Below are 22,315 nucleotides of genomic sequence, written 5' to 3' on the forward strand. Positions count from 1 at the left end.
TCAGATCACACGAGTACCCAAGCATGCTTGAAACTCATTCAAATGCAAGTGCTTCTATCTGTTGTCTTGATTGTTTCCCACTCATTCCTTTTGGTTTGGGTGACATGTCAAAATCCCATGCCCAGAGAACTTCAGGTAGAGTTCACGGAAATGCTCAGTGGACAACCCAGGCAGGGTAAGGATCAGCATTTCCACACTACTCAGAGAATTTTTATTTTCAGGGATGGATTTTGAGCCCAATTCAAGTTGAAGAAAAGTGGTTTCGTGAAAATCGCAGAAAATTTTTTTTCAGAAACTCCGGGGTGCCTGGAGGTCGCGGTGCACCACGCGACAGTTGTATTCCAAAACTCAGTCACTCAGATCACACGAGTGCTCAAGCATGCTTGAAACTCATTCAAATGCAAGTGCTTCTATCTGTTGTCTTGATTGTTTCCCACTCATTCCTTTTGGTTTGGGTGACATATCAAAATCCCATGCCCAGAGAATTTCAGGTAGAGTTCGCGGAAATGCTCAGTGGACAACCCAGGCAGGGTAAGGATCAGCATTTCCACACTACTCAGAGAATTTTTATTTTCAGGGATGGATTTTTAGCCCAATTCAAGTTGAAGAAAAGTGGTTTCGTGAAAATCGCAGAAATTTTTTTTTCAGAAACTCCGGGGTGCCTGGAGGTCGCGGTGCACCACGCGACAGTTGTATTCCAAAACTCAGTCACTCAGGTCACACGAGTACCCAAGCATGCTTGAAACTCATTCAAATGCAAGTGCTTCTATCTGTTGTGTTGATTGTTTCCCACTCATTCCTTTTGGTTTGGGTGACATGTCAAAATCCCATGCCCAGAGAACTTCAGGTAGAGTTCGCGGAAATGCTCAGTGGACAACCCAGGCAGGGTAAGGATCAGCATTTCCACACTACTCAGAGAATTTTTATTTTCAGGGATGGATTTTTAGCCCAATTCAAGTTGAAGAAAAGTGGTTTCGTGAAAATCGCAGAAATTTTTTTTTCAGAAACTCCGGGGTGCCTGGAGGTCGCGGTGCACCACGCGACAGTTGTATTCCAAAACTCAGTCACTCAGGTCACACGAGTACCCAAGCATGCTTGAAACTCATTCAAATGCAAGTGCTTCTATCTGTTGTCTTGATTGTTTCCCACTCATTCCTTTTGGTTTGGGTGACATGTCAAAATCCCATGCCCAGAGAATTTCAGGTAGAGTTCGCGGATATGCTCAGTGGACAACCCAGGCAGGGTAAGGATCAGCATTTCCACACTACTCAGAGAATTTTTATTTTCAGGGATGGATTTTTAGCCCAATTCAAGTTGAAGAAAAGTGGTTTCGTGAAAATCGCAGAAATTTTTTTTTAAGGTGCCTGGAGAACGCGGGACACCACGCGACAGTTGTATTCCAAAACTCAGTCACTCAGATCACACGAGTACCCAAGCATGCTTGAAACTCATTCAAATGCAAGTGCTTCTATCTGTTGTCTTGATTGTTTCCCACTCATTCCTTTTGGTTTGGGTGACATGTCAAAATCCCATGCCCAGAGAGCTTCAGGTAGAGTTCACGGAAATGCTCAGTGGACAACCCAGGCAGGGTAAGGATCAGCATTTCCACACTACTCAGAGAATTTTTATTTTCAGGGATGGATTTTTAGCCCAACTCAAGTTGAAGAAAAGTGGTTTCGTGAAAATAGCAGAAAATTTTTTTTCAGAAACTCCGGGGTGCCTGGAGGTCGCGGTGCACCACGCGACAGTTGTATTCCAAAACTGAGTCACTCAGATCACACGAGTACCCAAGCATGCTTGATACTCATTCAAATGCAAGTGCTTCTATCTGTTGTCTTGATTGTTTCCCACTCATTCCTTTTGGTTTGGGTGACATGTCAAAATCCCATGCCCAGAGAACTTCAGGTAGAGTTCGCGGAAATGCTCAGTGGACAACCCAGGCAGGGTAAGGATCAGCATTTCCACACTACTCAGAGAATTTTAATTTTCAGGGATGGATTTTTAGCTCAATTCAAGTTGAAGAAAAGTGGTTTCGTGAAAATCGCAGAAATTTTTTTTTCAGAAACTCCGGGGTGCCTGGAGGTCGCGGTGCACCACGAGACAGTTGTATTCCAAAACTCAGTCACTCAGATCACACGAGTACCCAAGCATGCTTGAAACTCATTCAAATGCAAGTGCTTCTATCTGTTGTCTTGATTGTTTCCCACTCATTCCTTTTGGTTTGGGTGACATGTCAAAATCCCATGCCCAGAGAATTTCAGGTAGAGTTCGCGGAAATGCTCAGTGGACAACCCAGGCAGGGTAAGGATCAGCATTTCCACACTACTCAGAGAATTTTTATTTTCAGGGATGGATTTTTAGCCCAATTCAAGTTGAAGAATAGTGGTTTCGTGAAAATCGCAGATAATTTTTTTTCAGAAACTCCGGGGTGCCTGGAGGTCGCGGTGCACCACGCGACAGTTGTATTCCAAAACTCAGTCACTCAGATCAGACGAGTACCCAAGCATGCTTGAAACTCATTCAAATGCAAGTGCTTCTATCTGTTGTCTTGATTGTTTCCCACTCATTCCTTTTGGTTTGGGTGACATGTCAAAATCCCATGCCCAGAGAATTTCAGGTAGTGTTCGCGGATATGCTCAGTGGACAACCCAGGCAGGGTAAGGATCAGCATTTCCACACTACTCAGAGAATTTTTATTTTCAGGGATGGATTTTTAGCCCAATTCAAGTTGAAGAAAAGTGGTTTCGTGAAAATCGCAGAAATTTTTTTTTAAGGTGCCTGGAGAACGCGGGGCACCACGCGACAGTTGTATTCCAAAACTCAGTCACTCAGATCACACGAGTACCCAAGCATGCTTGAAACTCATTCAAATGCAAGTGCTTCTATCTGTTGTCTTGATTGTTTCCCACTCATTCCTTTTGGTTTGGGTGACATGTCAAAATCCCATGCCCAGAGAACTTCAGGTAGAGTTCGCGGAAATGCTCAGTGGACAACCCAGGCAGGGTAAGGATCAGCATTTCCACACTACTCAGAGAATTTTTATTTTCAGGGATGGATTTTTAGCCCAAGTCAAGTTGAAGAAAAGTGGTTTCGTGAAAATAGCAGAAAATTTTTTTTCAGAAACTCCGGGGTGCCTGGAGGTCGCGGTGCACCACGCGACAGTTGTATTCCAAAACTGAGTCACTCAGATCACACGAGTACCCAAGCATGCTTGATACTCATTCAAATGCAAGTGCTTCTATCTGTTGTCTTGATTGTTTCCCACTCATTCCTTTTGGTTTGGGTGACATGTCAAAATCCCATGCCCAGAGAACTTCAGGTAGAGTTCGCGGAAATGCTCAGTGGACAACCCAGGCAGGGTAAGGATCAGCATTTCCACACTACTCAGAGAATTTTAATTTTCAGGGATGGATTTTTAGCTCAATTCAAGTTGAAGAAAAGTGGTTTCGTGAAAATCGCAGAAATTTTTTTTTCAGAAACTCCGGGGTGCCTGGAGGTCGCGGTGCACCACGCGACAGTTGTATTCCAAAACTCAGTCACTCAGATCACACGAGTACCCAAGCATGCTTGAAACTCATTCAAATGCAAGTGCTTCTATCTGTTGTCTTGATTGTTTCCCACTCATTCCTTTTGGTTTGGGTGACATGTCAAAATCCCATGCCCAGAGAATTTCAGGTAGAGTTCGCGGAAATGCTCAGTGGACAACCCAGGCAGGGTAAGGATCAGCATTTCCACACTACTCAGAGAATTTTTATTTTCAGGGATGGATTTTTAGCCCAATTCAAGTTGAAGAATAGTGGTTTCGTGAAAATCGCAGAAAATTTTTTTTCAGAAACTCCGGGGTGCCTGGAGGTCGCGGTGCACCACGCGACAGTTGTATTCCAAAACTCAGTCACTCAGATCAGACGAGTACCCAAGCATGCTTGAAACTCATTCAAATGCAAGTGCTTCTATCTGTTGTCTTGATTGTTTCCCACTCATTCCTTTTGGTTTGGGTGACATGTCAAAATCCCATGCCCAGAGAACTTCAGGTAGAGTTCGCGGAAATGCTCAGTGGACAACCCAGGCAGGGTAAGGATCATCATTTCCACACTACTCAGAGAATTTTTATTTTCAGGGATGGAATTTTAGCCCAATTCAAGTTGAAGAAAAGTGGTTTCGTGAAAATCGCAAAATATTTTTTTTCAGAAACTCCGGGGTGCCTGGAGGTCGCGGTGCACAACGCGACAGTTGTATTCCAAAACTCAGTCACTCAGATCACACGAGTACCCAAGCATGCTTGAAACTCATTCAAATGCAAGTGCTTCTATCTGTTGTCTTGATTGTTTCCCACTCATTCCTTTTGGTTTGGGTGACATGTCAAAATCCCATGCCCAGAGAACTTCAGGTAGAGTTCGCGGAAATGCTCAGTGGACAACCCAGGCAGGGTAAGGATCATCATTTCCACACTACTCAGAGAATTTTTATTTTCAGGGATGGAATTTTAGCCCAATTCAAGTTGAAGAAAAGTGGTTTCGTGAAAATCGCAAAATATTTTTTTTCAGAAACTCCGGGGTGCCTGGAGGTCGCGGTGCACAACGCGACAGTTGTATTCCAAAACTCAGTCACTCAGATCACACGAGTACCCAAGCATGCTTGAAACTCATTCAAATGCAAGTGCTTCTATCTGTTGTCTTGATTGTTTCCCACTCATTCCTTTTGGTTTGGGTGACATGTCAAAATCCCATGCCCAGAGAACTTCAGGTAGAGTTCGCGGAAATGCTCAGTGGACAACCCAGGCAGGGTAAGGATCAGCATTTCCACACTACTCAGAGAATTTTTATTTTCAGGGATGGATTTTTAGCCCAATTCAAGTTGAAGAAAAGTGGTTACGTGAAAATCGCAGAAAATTTTTTTTCAGAAACTCCGGGGTGCCTGGAGGTCGCGGTGCACCACGCGACAGTTGTATTCCAAAACTCAGTCACTCAGATCAGACGAGTACCCAAGCATGCTTGAAACTCATTCAAATGCAAGTGCTTCTATCTGTTGTCTTAAATGTTTCCCACTCATTCCTTTTGGTTTGGGTGACATGTCAAAATCCCATGCCCAGAGAACTTCAGGTAGAGTTCGCGGAAATGCTCAGTGGACAACCCAGGCAGGGTAAGGATCAGCATTTCCACACTACTCAGAGAATTTTCATTTTCAGGGATGGATTTTTAGACCAATTCAAGTTGAAGAAAAGTGGTTTCGTGAAAATCGCAGAAAATTTTTTTTTAGAAACTCCGGGGTGCCTGGAGGTCGCGGTGCACCACGCGACAGTTGTATTCCAAAACTCAGTCACTCAGATCACACGACTACCCAAGCATGCTTGAAACTCATTCAAATGCAAGTGCTTCTATCTGTTGTCTTGATTGTTTCCCACTCATTCCTTTTGGTTTGGGTGACATGTCAAAATCCCATGCCCAGAGAATTTCAGGTAGAGTTCGCGGAAATGCTCAGTGGACAACCCAGGCAGGGTAAGGATCAGCATTTCCACACTACTCAGAGAATTTTTATTTTCAGGGATGGATTTTTAGCCCAACTCAAGTTGAAGAAAAGTGGTTTCGTGAAAATAGCAGAAAATTTTTTTTCAGAAACTCCGGGGTGCCTGGAGGTCGCGGTGCACCACGCGACAGTTGTATTCCAAAACTGAGTCACTCAGATCACACGAGTACCCAAGCATGCTTGATACTCATTCAAATGCAAGTGCTTCAATCTGTTGTCTTGATTGTTTCCCACTCATTCCTTTTGGTTTGGGTGACATGTCAAAATCCCATGCCCAGAGAACTTCAGGTAGAGTTCGCGGAAATGCTCAGTGGACAACCCAGGCAGGGTAAGGATCAGCATTTCCACACTACTCAGAGAATTTTTATTTTCAGGGATGGATTTTTAGCCCAATTCAAGTTGAAGAAAAGTGGTTTCGTGAAAATCGCAGAAATTTTTTTTTCAGAAACTCCGGGGTGCCTGGAGGTCGCGGTGCACCACGCGACAGTTGTATTCCAAAACTCAGTCACTCAGATCACACGAGTACCCAAGCATGCTTGAAACTCATTCAAATGCAAGTGCTTCTATCTGTTGTCTTGATTGTTTCCCACTCATTCCTTTTGGTTTGGGTGACATGTCAAAATCCCATGCCCAGAGAATTTCAGGTAGAGTTCGCGGAAATGCTCAGTGGACAACCCAGGCAGGGTAAGGATCAGCATTTCCACACTACTCAGAGAATTTTTATTTTCAGGGATGGATTTTTAGCCCAATTCAAGTTGAAGAAAAGTGGTTTCGTGAAAATCGCAGAAAATGTTTTTTCAGAAACTCCGGGGTGCCTTGAGGTCGCGGTGCACCACGCGACAGTTGTATTCCAAAACTCAGTCACTCAGATCACACGAGTACCCAAGCATGCTTGAAACTCATTCAAATGCAAGTGCTTCTATCTGTTGTCTTGATTGTTTCCCACCCATTCCTTTTGGTTTGGGTGACATGTCAAAATCCCATGCCCAGAGAACTTCAGGTAGAGTTCGCGGAAATGCTCAGTGGACAACCCAGGCAGGGTAAGGATCAGCATTTCCACACTACTCAGAGAATTTTTATTTTCAGGGATGGATTTTTAGCCCAATTCAAGTTGAAGAAAAGTGGTTACGTGAAAATCGCAGAAAATTTTTTTTCAGAAACTCCGGGGTGCCTGGAGGTCGCGGTGCACCACGCGACAGTTGTATTCCAAAACTCAGTCACTCAGATCAGACGAGTACCCAAGCATGCTTGAAACTCATTCAAATGCAAGTGCTTCTATCTGTTGTCTTAAATGTTTCCCACTCATTCCTTTTGGTTTGGGTGACATGTCAAAATCCCATGCCCAGAGAACTTCAGGTAGAGTTCGCGGAAATGCTCAGTGGACAACCCAGGCAGGGTAAGGATGAGCATTTCCACACTACTCAGAGAATTTTTATTTTCAGGGATGGATTTTTAGCCCAATTCAAGTTGAAGAAAAGTGGTTTCGTGAAAATCGCAGAAAATTTTTTTTCAGAAACTCCGGGGTGCCTGGAGGTCGCGGTGCACCACGCGACAGTTGTATTCCAAAACTCAGTCACTCAGATCACACGAGTACCCAAGCATGCTTGAAACTCATTCAAATGCAAGTGCTTCTATCTGTTGTCTTGATTGTTTCCCACTCATTCCTTTTGGTTGGGGGGACATGTCAAAATCCCATGCCCAGAGAACTTCAGGTAGAGTTCGCGGAAATGCTCAGTGGACACCCCAGGTAGGGTAAGGATCAGCATTTCCACACTACTCAGAGAATTTTTATTTTCAGGGATGGATTTTTAGCCCATTTCAAGTTGAAGAAAAGTGGTTTTGTGAAAATCGCAGAAAATTTTTTTTCAGTAACTCCGTGGTGCCTGGAGGTCGCAGTGCACCACGCGACAGTTGTATTCCAAAACTGAGTCACTCAGATCACACGATTACCCAAGCATGCTTGAAACTCATTCAAATGCAAGTGCTTCTATCTGTTTTCTTGATTGTTTCCCACTCATTCCTTTTGGTTTGGGTAACATGTCAAAATCCCATGCCCAGAGAACTTCAAGTACAGTTCGCGGAAATGCTCAGAGGACACCCCAGGCAGGGTAAGGATCAGCATTTCCACACTACTCAGAGAATTTTTATTTTCAGGGATGGATTTTTAGCCCAATTCAAGTTGAAGAAAAGTGGTTTTGTGAAAATCGCAGAAAATTTTTTTTCAGTAACTCCGTGGTGCCTGGAGGTCGCGGTGCACCACGCGACAGTTGTAGTCCAAAACTGAGTCACTCAGATCACACGATTACCCAAGCATGCTTGAAACTCATTCAAATGCAAGTGCTTCTATCTGTTGTCTTGATTGTTTCCCACTCATTCCTTTTGGTTTGGGTGACATGTCAAAATCCCATGCCCAGAGAACTTCAGGTAGAGTTCGCGGAAATGCTCAGTGGACAACCCAGGCAGGGTAAGGATCAGCATTTCCACACTACTCAGAGAATTTTTATTTTCAGGGATGGATTTTTAGCCCAATTCAAGTTGAAGAAAAGTGGTTTCGTGAAAATCGCAGAAAAATTTTTTTCAGAAACTCCGGGGTGCCTGGAGGTCGCGGTGCACCACGCGACAGTTGTATTCCAAAACTCAGTCACTCAGATCACACGACTACCCAAGCATGCTTGAAACTCATTCAAATGCATGTGCTTCTATCTGTTGTCTTGATTGTTTCCCACTCATTCCATTTGGTTTGGGTGACATGTCAAAATCCCATGCCCAGAGAATTTCAGGTAGAGTTCGCGGAAATGCTCAGTGGACAACCCAGGCAGGGTAAGGATCAGCATTTCCACACTACTCAGAGAGTTTTTATTTTTAGGGATGGATTTTTAGCCCAATTCAAGTTGAAGAAAAGTGGTTTCGTGAAAATCGCAGAAAATTTTTTTTAAGAAACTCCGGGGTGCCTGGAGAACGCGGGGCACCACGCGACAGTTGTATTCCAAAACTCAGTCACTCAGATCACAAGAGTACCCAAGCATGCTTGAAACTCATTCAAATGCAAGTGCTTCTATCTGTTGTCTTGATTGTTTCCCACTCATTCCTTTTGGTTTGGGTGACATGTCAAAATCCCATGCCCAGAGAACTTCAGGTAGAGTTCGCGGAAATGCTCAGTGGACAACCCAGGCAGGGTAAGGATCAGCATTTCCACACTACTCAGAGAATTTTTATTTTCAGGGATGAATTTTTAGACCAATTCAAGTTGAAGAAAAGTGGTTTCGCGAAAATCGCAGAAAATTTTTTTTCAGAAACTCCGGGGTGCCTGGAGGTCGCGGTGCACCACGCGACAGTTGTATTCCAAAACTCAGTCACTCAGATCACACGAGTACCCAAGCATGCTTGAAACTCATTCAAATGCAAGTGCTTCTATCTGTTGTCTTGATTGTTTCCCACTCATTCCTTTTGGTTGGGGGGACATGTCAAAATCCCATGCCCAGAGAACTTCAGGTAGAGTTCGCGGAAATGCTCTGTGGACATCCCAGGTAGGGTAAGGATCAGCATTTCCACACTACTCAGAGAATTTTTATTTTCAGGGATGGATTTTTAGCCCATTTCAAGTTGAAGAAAAGTGGTTTTGTGAAAATCGCAGAACATTTTTTTTCAGTAACTCCGTGGTGCCTGGAGGTCGCGGTGCACCACGCGACAGTTGTATTCCAAAACTGAGTCACTCAGATCACACGATTACCCAAGCATGCTTGAAACTCATTCAAATGCAAGTGCTTCTATCTGTTTTCCTGATTGTTTCCCACTCATTCCTTTTGGTTGGGGGGACGTCAAAATCCCATTCCCAGAGAACTTCAGGTAGAGTTCACGGAAATGCTCAGAGGACACCCCAGGTAGGGTAAGGATCAGCATTTACACAATACTCAGAGAATTTTTATTTTCAGGGATTGATTTTTAGCCCATTTCAAGTTGAAGAAAAGTGGTTTTGTGAAAATCGCAGAAATTTTTTTTTCATAAACTCCGGGGTGCCTGGAGGTCGCGGTGCACCATGCGACAGTTGTATTCCAAAACTCAGTCACTCAGATCACACGACTACCCAAGCATGCTTGAAACTCATTCAAATGGAAGTGCTTCTATCCGTGGTCTTGATTGTTTCCCACTCATTCCTTTTGGTTTGGGTAACATGTCAAAATCCCATGACCAGAGAACTTCAACTAGAGTTTGCGGAAATGCTCATTGGACACCCCAGGTAGGGTAAGGATCAGCATTTACACACTGCTCAGAGAATTTTTAATTTCAGGGATGGATTTTTAGCCCAATACGAATTGAAGAAAAGTGGTTTCGTGAAATTAGCAGAATTTTTTTTTCATATACTCCGGGTGCCTGGATGTTTCGGTGCACCACGCGACAGTTGTGTTGCAAATCTGAGTCACTCAGATCACACGAGTACCCAAGCATGCTTGAAACTCATTCAAATGCAAGTGCTACTATCCGTTGTTTTGATTGTTTCCCACTCATTTCTTGTGTTTTGGGGATCATGTCAAAATACTGTGCCCAGAGAACTTCAGATAGAGTTCGCGGAAATGCTCTGTGGACACCCCAGTTAGGGTAAGGATCAGCATAAGGGGCAAAACTGAAACGAGACAAATTGGAACTTATGATTTTTAATGGTTGGCGTGAGGAGGTGCAAGGGGATCTGGGCTGGGTCTGGTGATGGGTATTGGGTGGAAATCTTCAAAACCGTGCAGGGAAAAAAACTGGGCTCTGGTTCTTGCGATCTCTGACTTTTTCAGGCAGAGTATTGGTCATAAAACCAGTGGTCTTACCCTTGAATTTGTATGTGGGCTTAGTATTTGTCCCATGCTAGCATCAATCAACAGGCTCCTTTTTTTTTTTTTTGAGGGGGGGGCAAAATGGAAGAGGGTCCGGAGGGAGATACTTACAAGGAAGGTGGAGGCAGGGGGGTGTAGGGATGCCAGATATATTTTTATTCCTGATGCGTAAATATGTGGCTAGTCATTTTCGAATTGCCACTATGGGACAGGGGAAAGTGTATTCTTTTAGCAGGTTTTTATTCAGGTCGTATTTGAGGAAATTGGGTCTTTCCATCCCTTTAACAGCACCAGTCTCATTTGAGCCCCCAAACACTTACTAAAGAATTTCTTGGTTCTTGTAATGAAAACCTACACTGGCTTGATAGGCTCCAAAATTTCAAGTAGTTCAGGTGGGTAGTTGCGTCAGCATGCTTTGGCTGCAACAGAACAAGTAATAGGTTTATTCCCTGCTGAAAAGAGAAGAAAGAAAATACAACAGTTCAGCTGTGCCAGTTCAACCCAGAGCGGACAATGCGTTCCCCAAGCTTTGCGGTTTTCATCTAAGAGGCCACGGATATTGGCATACTGAAGCCTTCTCCTGTACAAAACCTTCCAAAGCCCTTGAAGTCGATAAGATGGCCAGTGTCTCCAACTCCAAGGCTCTTTGATTTAAAAACAATTAAATTTTGACTCCAGTTATACATTATACTACTTGCATGGTAAATGACAAAACTAAGAGTTTACCCAGTAAAACAGGTTTTCTTACTATAAGACATGACTAAGCAGTGTGGAAATGCTAACCCTAACCCTAGCTGAGATTTCAAGAGAGCAATCCTGTCATCTAACTCTAAAGCCCTCCAGTTATCAGATTTGAAAATGTTTCTCAAACCACAAAGTATGAGTATAAAACAATGACAACCATTGAAAAAAGTTTTTTGAACTTGATGTTCCAATGTAAACAATAATTTAGGCAAATTTTGAATCACCTGCAAAATCCACTAAATTCATTGTATACCAACGACTGCACCTTCAGCGAACCTTCCTTCAAACTAATTAAGTTCGCCGATGACATCACCCTTGTAGGTCTCATCGCTAATGATGATGGGAGCATGTACAGGAGGGAGGGAAGTCAGTTGTTATCATGGTGTACTAATAACCACCTTAAAATACTTGAAATGGAAATGGTGGTTGACATCCAGAAACATTCTCAGAAACCTATTTCCATAGTAATCAGTGATATAGCTATGAGTGTGGTGGAGCCTTTTAATTTTTTTAGAATTATGAACTCCAATTATTTAAATAGGAAATTAATATCACTAGTGTCATCCAGGTTACTACTTGTTTAATACATTTCCCTCAGGAAGACACTACAGTCCTATTAAAACCAGAACCACCCCAATATTTCAACAATATCTTTTCTAAAGCAGTTTTTGGGATTGCTAAAACTTAAGCTAAAACTCAGCTGTCCTCAAGTCTTAACAGTCATATAGGGATATCCAAAAGCAAACTGAAAACTGCATCTAGACTAAATATGATTAGTGTGATCCTAAAACGTTGAGTGCTATGTCAGGGGCTCCAGCGTTTAATGAAGAGTGTTTATAACAAAAATGAGACATCTAGAATTTTGAGAATGAGTTTGAAGGAGAATATCCCAGAGTGCAGTGATTCATCTGGTTAACAGATGATGACATGCTGAGTGCTGTGTGTTTGTTCAGGAATATAGAGTGAGGGATGATATACAGAGGGAAACCCACAGGAACTCTGAGTAGAATATCTTCTTATTGTGTGAAAGTATAAAGAATGGGAATTAAGTGTTGGCATCACAGAGTAAATCATCTTGAACACTCAATATGAAAGAAGACTCAAAGGGGACCAATGAATGATCTATGGTCCCAAAAAGGGGTTAGCAAAAAAGATTGTAGTCTCAATATAACATCAAGTCATTAAAATAACAAGAAAGTGGTATGGTTTAGTTATGTTAGTAAGGGTCACATCATCACATCATTGAATATGAAATATAATGAAAATTGAACAACTCCTTAAATTCTTCATTACTTTCACAGGCATCTTAAATGACTTTATAAGCATCAAATGAGGAAAGTGCATATTGCTCCTCATTTGGAATTGTAGATAATCTGTAATGTGGAAGGTGCTGATGTCATGGATGAAGTCATGCTAGCCTATCAATAACCAGGAGAATTACAGTACTGACGACAGCTCAGGTTCAACAATTAATCGTATCTTTTATATTAATCTCATGACTCAGTGTCATTTGAAATTAGGGTTCAGCGGATTGTTGTTTAACTTGATCTTGCGTTAAAACTAATCTTAAAGAACTGTAGTTTTCTGTGCTCTTTATGGCTAAACTGGTAATTATAAATTATCCATTATATGAAAACATTTATGATTATATGAATCGTGATGTCAAAAAAGTTTCTGGCGGCCTGAAACAAGCCTTTATCTCCTCCACAGTAAGAACTGTATTTTAGTAAAGTGATGTACAGATAGTGAAAAATTGGCATTATTCTCTGAATGTTTTATAAAACTACAGTATATTTTAACAATTGTGATCTTACCTTGCAGTGTGGTTCGGCGTGCTCCCCCAATCAGTCTCACATGCACAACAACTTACTGTACTTTTATTATTTGCCTTATCAGGACCCTAAATCCTCACAGGCCATTTCAAAATAGTAAATGAGTAAAGCATCAACAACAGCATCAGCATCTATATCAACATCAGTTTCAAATCTGTTAATTATAACCATGGACACATTTAGCCAATTTCCGCCTGGAATTTCCTTCCCCTTAAACATTTGTTTTATCTCTGTAGCAGAACATAGCAAGAGCCTGGTTCAGGCCTTAAATTTAAGCTAACCCCCTTGGCTTTGAGTGTGAACAGTCAAATTTCTTATATTTCTTAATGTGTCCACTCAGCAGACAAACATATGAAAACAAAAACAAAAAAACAGCAGGCGAAAGTGTCTGTTTTTTGTTTTTTGGTCTTCAGAGGTCAGATTTTTCAACTATATGCATGTAAAAAGGCCTGGGAATGATTTGAAAACCTTGTTCTAGGTGACTACTAGCTTGGATAAAATCTGGGACAAATTGATCAATTCGAAAAAATTCTACATAATGTTTTGTGAAGACTGGACCTGGAATGAAATTTCACGCCTATAATAAAAAATCATAAAAATATTGAAAATAATAAGAATATAAACCATTGCAATTGCTATAAAAACCTTTAGACTGCTATAGAGTCTTTATCTGCTGTTACCTCAGAGGCCTTCTGGTGTGGAAAAAAAGAGGCACTGATAAGAAACTGATAAAAACTGTTTGATTTCCCCTTTTGAGTCAATGATTGACAGCTAAAAGGCAGGCGGAATGCAGCCTGAGGCTTCTAGAGGAAGTCTTACCCCCTAAGGGCTCTGAATGGCTAAAAATACAATGAATGACAGCACTTTTTACCAATCAGATCGCCTTATTTCTCACGGTCCCTCTTCAAACATTTACTACAAAGTCAATAACGTTCAATAGCCTCCAGGTCTGGAGATAAATTAGTCTGGGTTATTTTGGATATGTATCATGCTTCAGAATAAGGTAAAAACATGGGATATATATATTTTTTGCTGGTTTTTGCTTTTTCGGTTTCGTTGGTAAAAATGTATGATATTGAAATGCTGTGCTGGCTGGGTTTTTTTATGGGGTTCTGCTAGTTCATTAATTTATTGGTTTATTGCACAATAGTGTCACATCTGTGGAAACACACTTTATGGTTTTGTTGTGATGATATTGGAGAATACTTGCATGTGAGAAAATTTGTGGAGCGGTTTGAAAAAAACATTGTTTATCTTGCGTTTATCGTCGGCGACCACGATCTGGGCAAAGTGGTACACCTGGCAGTTTTTCACAGTAAACAACACTATTTATTGCATTCAAGTGCTTTATTTTCCATACTGTATTTGCAGTTATATTTAATTCCTGTACAAATGAAAATAAAAATCATGAAATTAAGAAACATAAAAATGTACAATACAAAGCAGACATGTATGAATTCATTGCTTAATATTAACAATAACCGTGCCTTAAAAAGGAGGAAAAAATTAAGTTTGACAAAAGTATTAAGTGCTATGTAAAGATATTTACAAATATGTACCAAAGCTTTACTCCTTCCAAAAAAGGAAGGTGGTTGTATTACATATACAGGGTAAAAAAGTTTGAAATTTTATACAATATTTATATATTTATATATATATAGGCATTATCCAACAAAAAAAAGAAACCACTTCTTTAGCTTTCAGATATTTGCAAAGCACAGTCCACATGCTTTCCCAACCATTCCACTACCAAATGAAAATGCTGAAGAACATCTGGAAGTAGCAGTTTAAAATGAATGCAAAAAGTACGTCACAGCTGATTACCAACCATACAAGTTTTACAAAATGGCCCTACCACATTCTTCTTTCATATTTAATAGACCAATGCATTTTTTAGTCAATTTCGGTTGTTTTGTTTGACCTCTATATGAGTTCCAGTTAAAAAAAGTTTAAGCCAGCAAAATGGAAATTAGTACTGTAGTTGTTCAATTTCTGCTATGTGGAGTGATTAGATTATTTTGATTTATGTACATTGGATCATCAGTTATCAAGAGGTTTTACAAACCTTCCAGTCAATGAAACTAGCAGACTGGTTTTGAACAGTAATTTATTAAATAAGAAGTGAGATTCGTACTTTTTTTCAAACAATGTTTTCATGCAATTTTACACTAAAGCAAGCAATGTGGAAAACTTTGTCCTGATTTTTTCTGCTGATTCTTAGTGGATAATACTGTTTAAGAATCTTGACTCTTTACATCCAGATGAGACTACTCATTTTGATGTGGGCCTATTGGGATTACAATTACAATCAGTTTTATATATTATTAACCTTTGCACATCATGCAGTTCAATCTAAATTACATAAAAAGAAAATTTCCAGTTTACATCAGAAAACAGTTTTCAAATAATGCAATCTTTGCTACATTTTTAAATATTACTAATACTTATTTTTGGTAATACTACTCTAAGGAAAGGAGGATGAAAAATTCTTAATTTTACCAAGAAGATTATACAACTGATGATTTAAACATTTCAAAGCTTAAACTTCTCTTTTACTGTGGTACTCTTCTGAAGGGAAGTGCTAGGTACAAGAATACATTTTCTTTCATTTCAGCAGGCATTCAAATTTATGTTCCTCATGTGTTGTTGTTTTTTTTAGGTTAGTAATTGTGTTCCATTATATTTCTGACAGTATGTGTTAGGTACACAGTCTTAATTACAAGTCTCTTTAGTTGGTGTAATAACAGATAATGACTGACTTCCAACATATGGCCATTTTATCCTCTGCTATCACAGAAGAGAAAGTGCATAAACAAGCTACATAAATTCATGTGTAGATCATTGCAAACTAGCTTAAAAGGTAAATATTAAAGAACAAATTTAAATTATCAAAGAAACAAATCAACATTTTATGATATTTGTCTCTTGTATGTGATGCTGTTTTCTTGTGGATTATGAGCTTTTGCTTCTCTGGTCTTATAATCAATGTTTTTAAACTGCTTTCTGTAAAACTCGGTTGAATCTGCTTTCAAGGTATGGATTAAAGAACATTAAGTACTGTAAATAAACTAATATCTGGAGAAAATGTTAGTTCATTGCAAAAGTTAATCTGAATTAAATCGCTATTTGTTTTAGCTTAGCAAAAAATGGCATTCTTACGTAGTTCACTTTGTAAGTGTTAGCATTAACTAATTAATTAATTTTAACTACAGTATATTGCCTTTGTGCAGGATAACTATGACTATAACTATGACAGAAAACTGGGTTAACCACCTCCTGTAATCCTTTTGTTTCACTGCAGGGAATATTATAAAACTGTGCAAGGTCCAGAAGATTATGTTATGCTGAAAAATGTTTAAATCCTGATAAAACTAAATGACAAAGTATAATGGTGACACACTGATCAAATACCTTCTAAAACTTAAAATATGTTTATGGATAGCACAATAAGTAACCAATTCTGGACTTGTATTTTCTCAAATTAAATATTAAAAGGGCTAATGAGTGTATCTGTCACAGGCATGCACAGTGTTAGGGTAAGGGTTATGCTCCTCTGTGCCAACTGACCAGGTCCTCCATGACGGGAGACATTTACACAACACCAATTGATTCATACATGAGCCCTGTAATGTACAGTATACATGACTTGGGAGATCTAGAAAATATGTTTTTATTAGTTCTCAAAACTGCAGTGTCTGAGGATCAATCACAAACTGCAAAGCAGCTGCATAAATTGGACTTTGAATACACTAAAAAAAAACATCTGGGTGCTTATTATTCATCCTGTTTTTTTCTGCTGAGCCTTAGTGGATAATACTGTTTAAGAATCTTGACTCTAACACCTAGATGAGACTACTAATTTTTTTTATTGCAAGCCAATGGTTTCTCTTCTACGCCTTAACTACAGTAGGTAGATGAATAGATAACTTTACCTCATATATGCTACATCCAGGACCTTACAACTCCTTTAAATGTCTGATCACCAAAAGAGATTTTAACTTACATTATCAGTCAATGGGTAAATTAAAATCCTTGAAAAGAAAGGTATTGACAAGTAAGTCATTCAGAATTGGGAAATATACAACTATACGCTTTGTAGCAGTAAGCATAATTGAGAAAATACATTTTATCATGGGAAAATACATTTTATCAGTCATAAAAACCAATGCCAATATTGGGCCAAAATGTATGTGATGAAAAGTACAGTACATACTAATAGTATTTTTTTCCATGCAGATCTAAACAAAAGGCACATTTCAAAGGTACAGAAAGCTGCTGCTACCTTAAACATGTCTACTTTCTGGAAGTAAGATAATGTGGTCTACCATTTTTCAGTGGAAAACTATCAAATATGGTTGGCTGATTCTAGCCAATTATACTTGAACCTCTCTGAAATTAGTCTTCTTAATAAACACTGATATATCTATGAAGAGAATACTTTTAAACTGAAGTTTCTAAAATACTCACTTTACCATCATAATTTTTCTTAATATGCTTAAACAAACTCTCCTTATCCTTAATTTTTTTAGTGTGTAACAAAACTGCTTCTAGTATGATCAGTGATTTAATATTTTTAAGTACAGTACCATTATACAGGAAAACAGTATAAATACACTTCTAACTCTCTAACATCTTACATAAAACACAGTTGTTTTCTTCTTATCGTGGAATGTACAGATGGATTCGTTTATTTTTGGTTTTAAATAATTACATCTAATTTCAAAGTAAGCACCAACTATACAAAACCTAATCTAAAGTATTTGTTGATCCCTGTCCTATGCAAAATAAGACTGCCAATAAATCATATACTGTCTGACAGTGCACTAAAGAAGTTGAGTAACGGTGATGTACGAATACATTGTTCGGTAGCTCTGACAAAGGCACTGTGTAGGTTAGACCTTAGCTCCCCTGGTTTTTAGTCATGACTTATCAGAGACCTACAGCAGCTAATATTTCCGGAAACCATCCTTTCCTATGTTTATGCACTTAGATATAACCTGGGGCGCAGATAAAAGGCAATGGTTGAGATGCAAAACAACAGGAAATTATGTGTGGTTAGCTTGCAGAGATCTTTAAAATGTCACCTATAAATTATCAACAGAAAGATTCTTTGCATTGCATAGGAGATTTGAAGTAACTTGATATTCTACTGAATATCGACAAATTGTTTTCTTAAGTCCAGCCAGTAGAAGATACAAAACTCATCTGTCAACAAATGACAGAAGAAAAATACAAATATTATCACAGGCACTGTGGCTAAAGAGCATAAGTAAATGAAGGAGAATTCTTAGCTAGTACAAAAACTGGTTTGTGCTCTTGTTCCATTGTTTCATTTTGTTTCACTCAAACATTTACATAATTAAATCTGAAAACTTTTGTGAGCAAATAAGAAACAGAAACACACATGAATTCTTACATAGGTGCAACCAAACTTTCTAAAATATTAAAGCAGGAACACTAGGTGTAGTTTTTATGTAAAACTAATATGAAACCACAGGATCAATAATCTGCAGATTGCACTTTAATGTGCATAGTATTCTTCAGGGCCATACCAGGGTATTTTAGGATTGTTTAAATCATCAACATCTGAAGACCTTTGAGAAATGTTAAATTAGGCTAGTTAAGGTAATACTTAGGTCAATTAGGTCATTAAGGTGGAATCAAAACCTGCAGAGACTGCAAGCCTCCAGGTCAAGAGTTATGCCAAATTTTATTTAGTTCCATTTCTGTCTGAAAATTCCCTCTATTTATATTTGAAGGCTGTAGTGACCTCCAGAAATAGGTCTGAAACCTAGACTTTTATCAGTCTGATTTTCAAGTAATTCTCTCCTCACTCTGACCCACAGCTTGGCACTAAGAAAAATAACCAATTTTTAAAACTAAGGAAGTTTTATAACAACTCCTTTGTAATGCAATTTAAATGCTTACTATTCAGACTGTCTGTACATACAAAAATATGTTAATGCTTTTAAGGACATTGTATTCAGAGTAATAAAAACGGGTTTATTGCAAAGGTGATGATCTGAAACTATGTTTGAATTTGGTCATTCCACGGCATTCCCATATTGTTAAACTAAACATGGAAGTATGTTCTGTGAAGAAATGGATGTGATGCTACTCTTTTACAACTGCATAAAGAAACATTATGTGTAGCATTATGCAGTGCACTTGTGAATGCAGCTATAGAAGGTAGTAGAGCTCTGACAGACACTATGGAAGTACACAACTTTGTACAATTTAGATGTTTTATATATTTTGCATTGCTGTACCCCTGTTAAACTCCTAAATCTTTAAAACAAGGGTATCACAATAAATATAATATCAACAAGAACAAGAGCAAAAACAATTTTAAAGTCTAAGAAAACACCACAAAGTATTAAGTAAAATCTCAGTAACTGACTCATCAAATGAAATCAGTAACTGAAGCACAGTAACACTATTCCCTTTCTACTTTTCATGCCTTTACTCATATGAAAACCTTGTTGTCTTTATCAACAAAAGTAAAAGCCTAGAAAGCCAAATCCTATACTGATAAAGAACTCTAATTCTGTAATTATGAAAGAAACGTTTTTGCATAACACAAATTTTGACATCCATTGTTATCATTCATTAGGTTTAGTAAAAGGTGAAATTCTGTTTTAAGATTTTTTGGCATTACCGAAGACGATATTTTAAAACTTTAAAAAGTTTTATGGCTGTAGTTGTGACATTTAATAATACTGAAAAATAAATAATTAGTTTGAATATAGAGCAGTATAAGAGAAAGCAACATTCAATGCTTGAAGCAAAACTAAAGGCTTCCTTTGGTTGTCACTAAAAATCTGTACCAGAAGAAGCAGTTTTCCAGATTATACTGAATAAATTGTATTTCTCCCTTTTTACAACATTTAAAATAAATGACAGTCAACAAACATAATAAAGATGGACATGTTAAAGTAATTTATAAAACACATAAAAAGTCTTTAAACAAATTTGATTCCAGGCTTCATAGGTTTTTTTCTTAAAAAATATATATCCTGAATGAGAAAATGGTTTTTGCACGTTTTCTGCGACCATGTTCCATCACTCGTATTTTAAAGGATGGGGTTCATGTCAGTTCTGTGGTTGGTCAGCTGGTTTAAAGCGGCGCTGCCTACAGCTTCTCCAACAACAGTGGTGGAGGTGGTGATGGTGTTGTGTTGGATTACTTGCTGCTGGGAACAGACTGCAGCCGGACTCCCAGGAGGACTGTTCTCTGGACCTGCAGACAACAACATGTTAGTCTGTTCTGCCAGGAATTCATAACTCAGGTTTTGTCACTGTATTTCCTAAAGATATTTTTTGTCAAGATGACAAGTTTGGCAGCTTCATTTTTCATTTTGCTCTGTATAAAGCATCTCGCTGTTTTGTGATCACTTTGAGAATGTTAATTTAATATATATAAAATATATTTGGTGGATTTTTTCATTTAGATTTTTGTGCTCAAATACCTTTAGTACAAAATCTGTTAACAATTTCCAGTACTTTAAATAAAACGTGCCATTGTTTATGTGTAGCCCATTTAGCAAATGTGATAAATTAAAGTTGAGATAGTTTGCTTTTGAAAACCAAGAATAAAGAGTTTATAAGAATATGTATATAGGGTTACTAGTAATTACAATCCTTCTTAGAAAACCTACATAAGAATTAACAAAAAGAAGAATGCCTTATGATATTGTACATGTGAAATTGTATATTTATTTATTGTATTCATTTCAAAACTCACACAGACAAGGCAGTCCCAGTGATATTTCCCTAATAATCCAAGTATCAGTAATATGAATAGCAATAACGTAATATGGTTTTTATGTTTCTATACACATCTAATTTCATTCCATACAGTATTTAGAAAAAGAAGACAACTAAATTTGCACATGATGGTGAGCATGTGCTAAAATCAGCAATGGTAGGAAAATAATATTTTACAACAACAATGACATGAAAAAGGACACAATAGTCCACAAGTTACTTTGCTTAATGAAATAACATGTTTGGTAACTCAGATCTAGCATAAACATACAATGAGCTTTAGATCATCAGACACATTCTCTTTTAAGACACATATACATTTGCAAACATTGAAGCAAAATTAAGGAGGCTACACACTGGCACACAGCTCTTTAGAAAAGAAATGTACTTGGACCTGTTGGATTACAAAAAGGGCAATACAAAAAATATATATATTTTAAAAACAGTTTCTCTGATCCTGATTCTCATGTCATTATATATAGATTAATAGTAAGTCTATACATTCTGAAAAAAAAATGGTGAAATCTAAGGACATGAAAAACATAGAATATTACTGCATTTTTGTATAAATGCTTTTCAGTTTTAAACATTTAGTATGACGCTACCAGAGGCAATCCATACAGATCATTTCCTATGGCAGTGTCATAGAACCTCTTAAACCTGACATGTAAAAAGAGTACAATTAAAAACTTGAAATTAACTTTTCAGTACATCGAGTTGTGCCAAGTTGAAGTCTAAGCTGTAATCAGTACAAATCTAATTCTGTTCGGATAAAAATGCAGCTAAACAAATTTATGATGAGTGTGGTAAAGTTAAAGATTGAACGCATTCAAGCTGATCACAGATTTTGTCTATGATGTAAAATATGTAAAATATAATTAGTTCAATATTTGGTAAATAATAGTTCAGATATTTTTTATGCTTTAGTTCATGTGATGGACCACAAAAGTTCAGAACACTGTGAAAATTAATTCTGAGGAGCATGTGCTATTTCAACTAGCAGGCACACAGAAAGTGCTCGTTAGGTTGGCATTAAAGGTGATTTACTTTGATAGAGTAAAGCATTCATTCCTGGAAGCCAGTTCTGGTAATGCCTTGAAAACTAGTCCTGGCATTGTACAGTACATTTTCCAGTTACATTGTGCTTTTGTTACATTACTCAGCTCTGTAACACTAATTAAATTGAACAGGCATCACAGAAAATATAATAACAGCATCAGCCAAGAGAAAGCATTTCTGATGATTGAAGTATGAGTAATTTTAAACAAAAACAACATTTCAGAGCACAAAAATACTTCTTGGAGATAAGGGGTTCTTTAGCAGGCTCCAGTTCACTGCTTTAACAAACTTGATAAATGTAGACTGCTATTAGTTTCTCAATCAACTGTAAAAAATCAACCGGAAATCACAGTATTTAATGGTTACTCACTTAGATAACCTTGTGAATCCTTTTGCATGGCTGTGATTGGACAGTCTTTATGCGTCAAAAGAAGTTGTTTCAGCTGGGTTACCTCATTCTTCAGCATTGTAACCTCATTCTGAAAGACAAGTTAAAAAAATAAATTATGTTATCATAAATGAAACCTTGGCTTTGCGGTAATTCTATACCTGAAAATAGTTACAAAATAC

At 38.4% G+C, this 22,315-nt stretch overlaps 1 protein-coding gene and 1 long non-coding RNA gene across 3 annotated transcripts in view; one reads left to right on the forward strand and one right to left on the reverse strand.

Moving 5' to 3' along the window:
• The first annotated feature begins 13,845 nt into the window (after window positions 1-13,845).
• LOC107078711 (uncharacterized) overlaps window positions 13,846-22,315 on the forward strand; it is a 97,720-nt gene continuing 89,250 nt past the window's right edge. The window contains exon 1 of the long non-coding RNA XR_001479679.2: window positions 13,846-13,922. This is a non-coding gene — a long non-coding RNA (uncharacterized lncRNA). The remainder of the gene's footprint in view (window positions 13,923-22,315) is intronic.
• creb5b (cAMP responsive element binding protein 5b) overlaps window positions 14,257-22,315 on the reverse strand; it is a 104,523-nt gene continuing 96,464 nt past the window's right edge. For both annotated transcript variants that reach the window (XM_006636066.3, XM_015358154.2), the window contains 2 exons: window positions 22,116-22,224; window positions 14,257-20,159 (listed from right to left, as the gene is read on the reverse strand). In XM_006636066.3, the coding sequence (XP_006636129.1) occupies window positions 19,993-20,159; window positions 22,116-22,224 (276 nt within the window). In that variant the 3' untranslated portion in view covers window positions 14,257-19,992. The remainder of the gene's footprint in view (window positions 20,160-22,115; window positions 22,225-22,315) is intronic.

The sequence above is a fragment of the Lepisosteus oculatus genome, chromosome 10 (genome assembly GCF_040954835.1).
Source record: "Lepisosteus oculatus isolate fLepOcu1 chromosome 10, fLepOcu1.hap2, whole genome shotgun sequence".
Taxonomy (NCBI): Eukaryota; Metazoa; Chordata; class Actinopteri; order Semionotiformes; family Lepisosteidae; genus Lepisosteus; species Lepisosteus oculatus.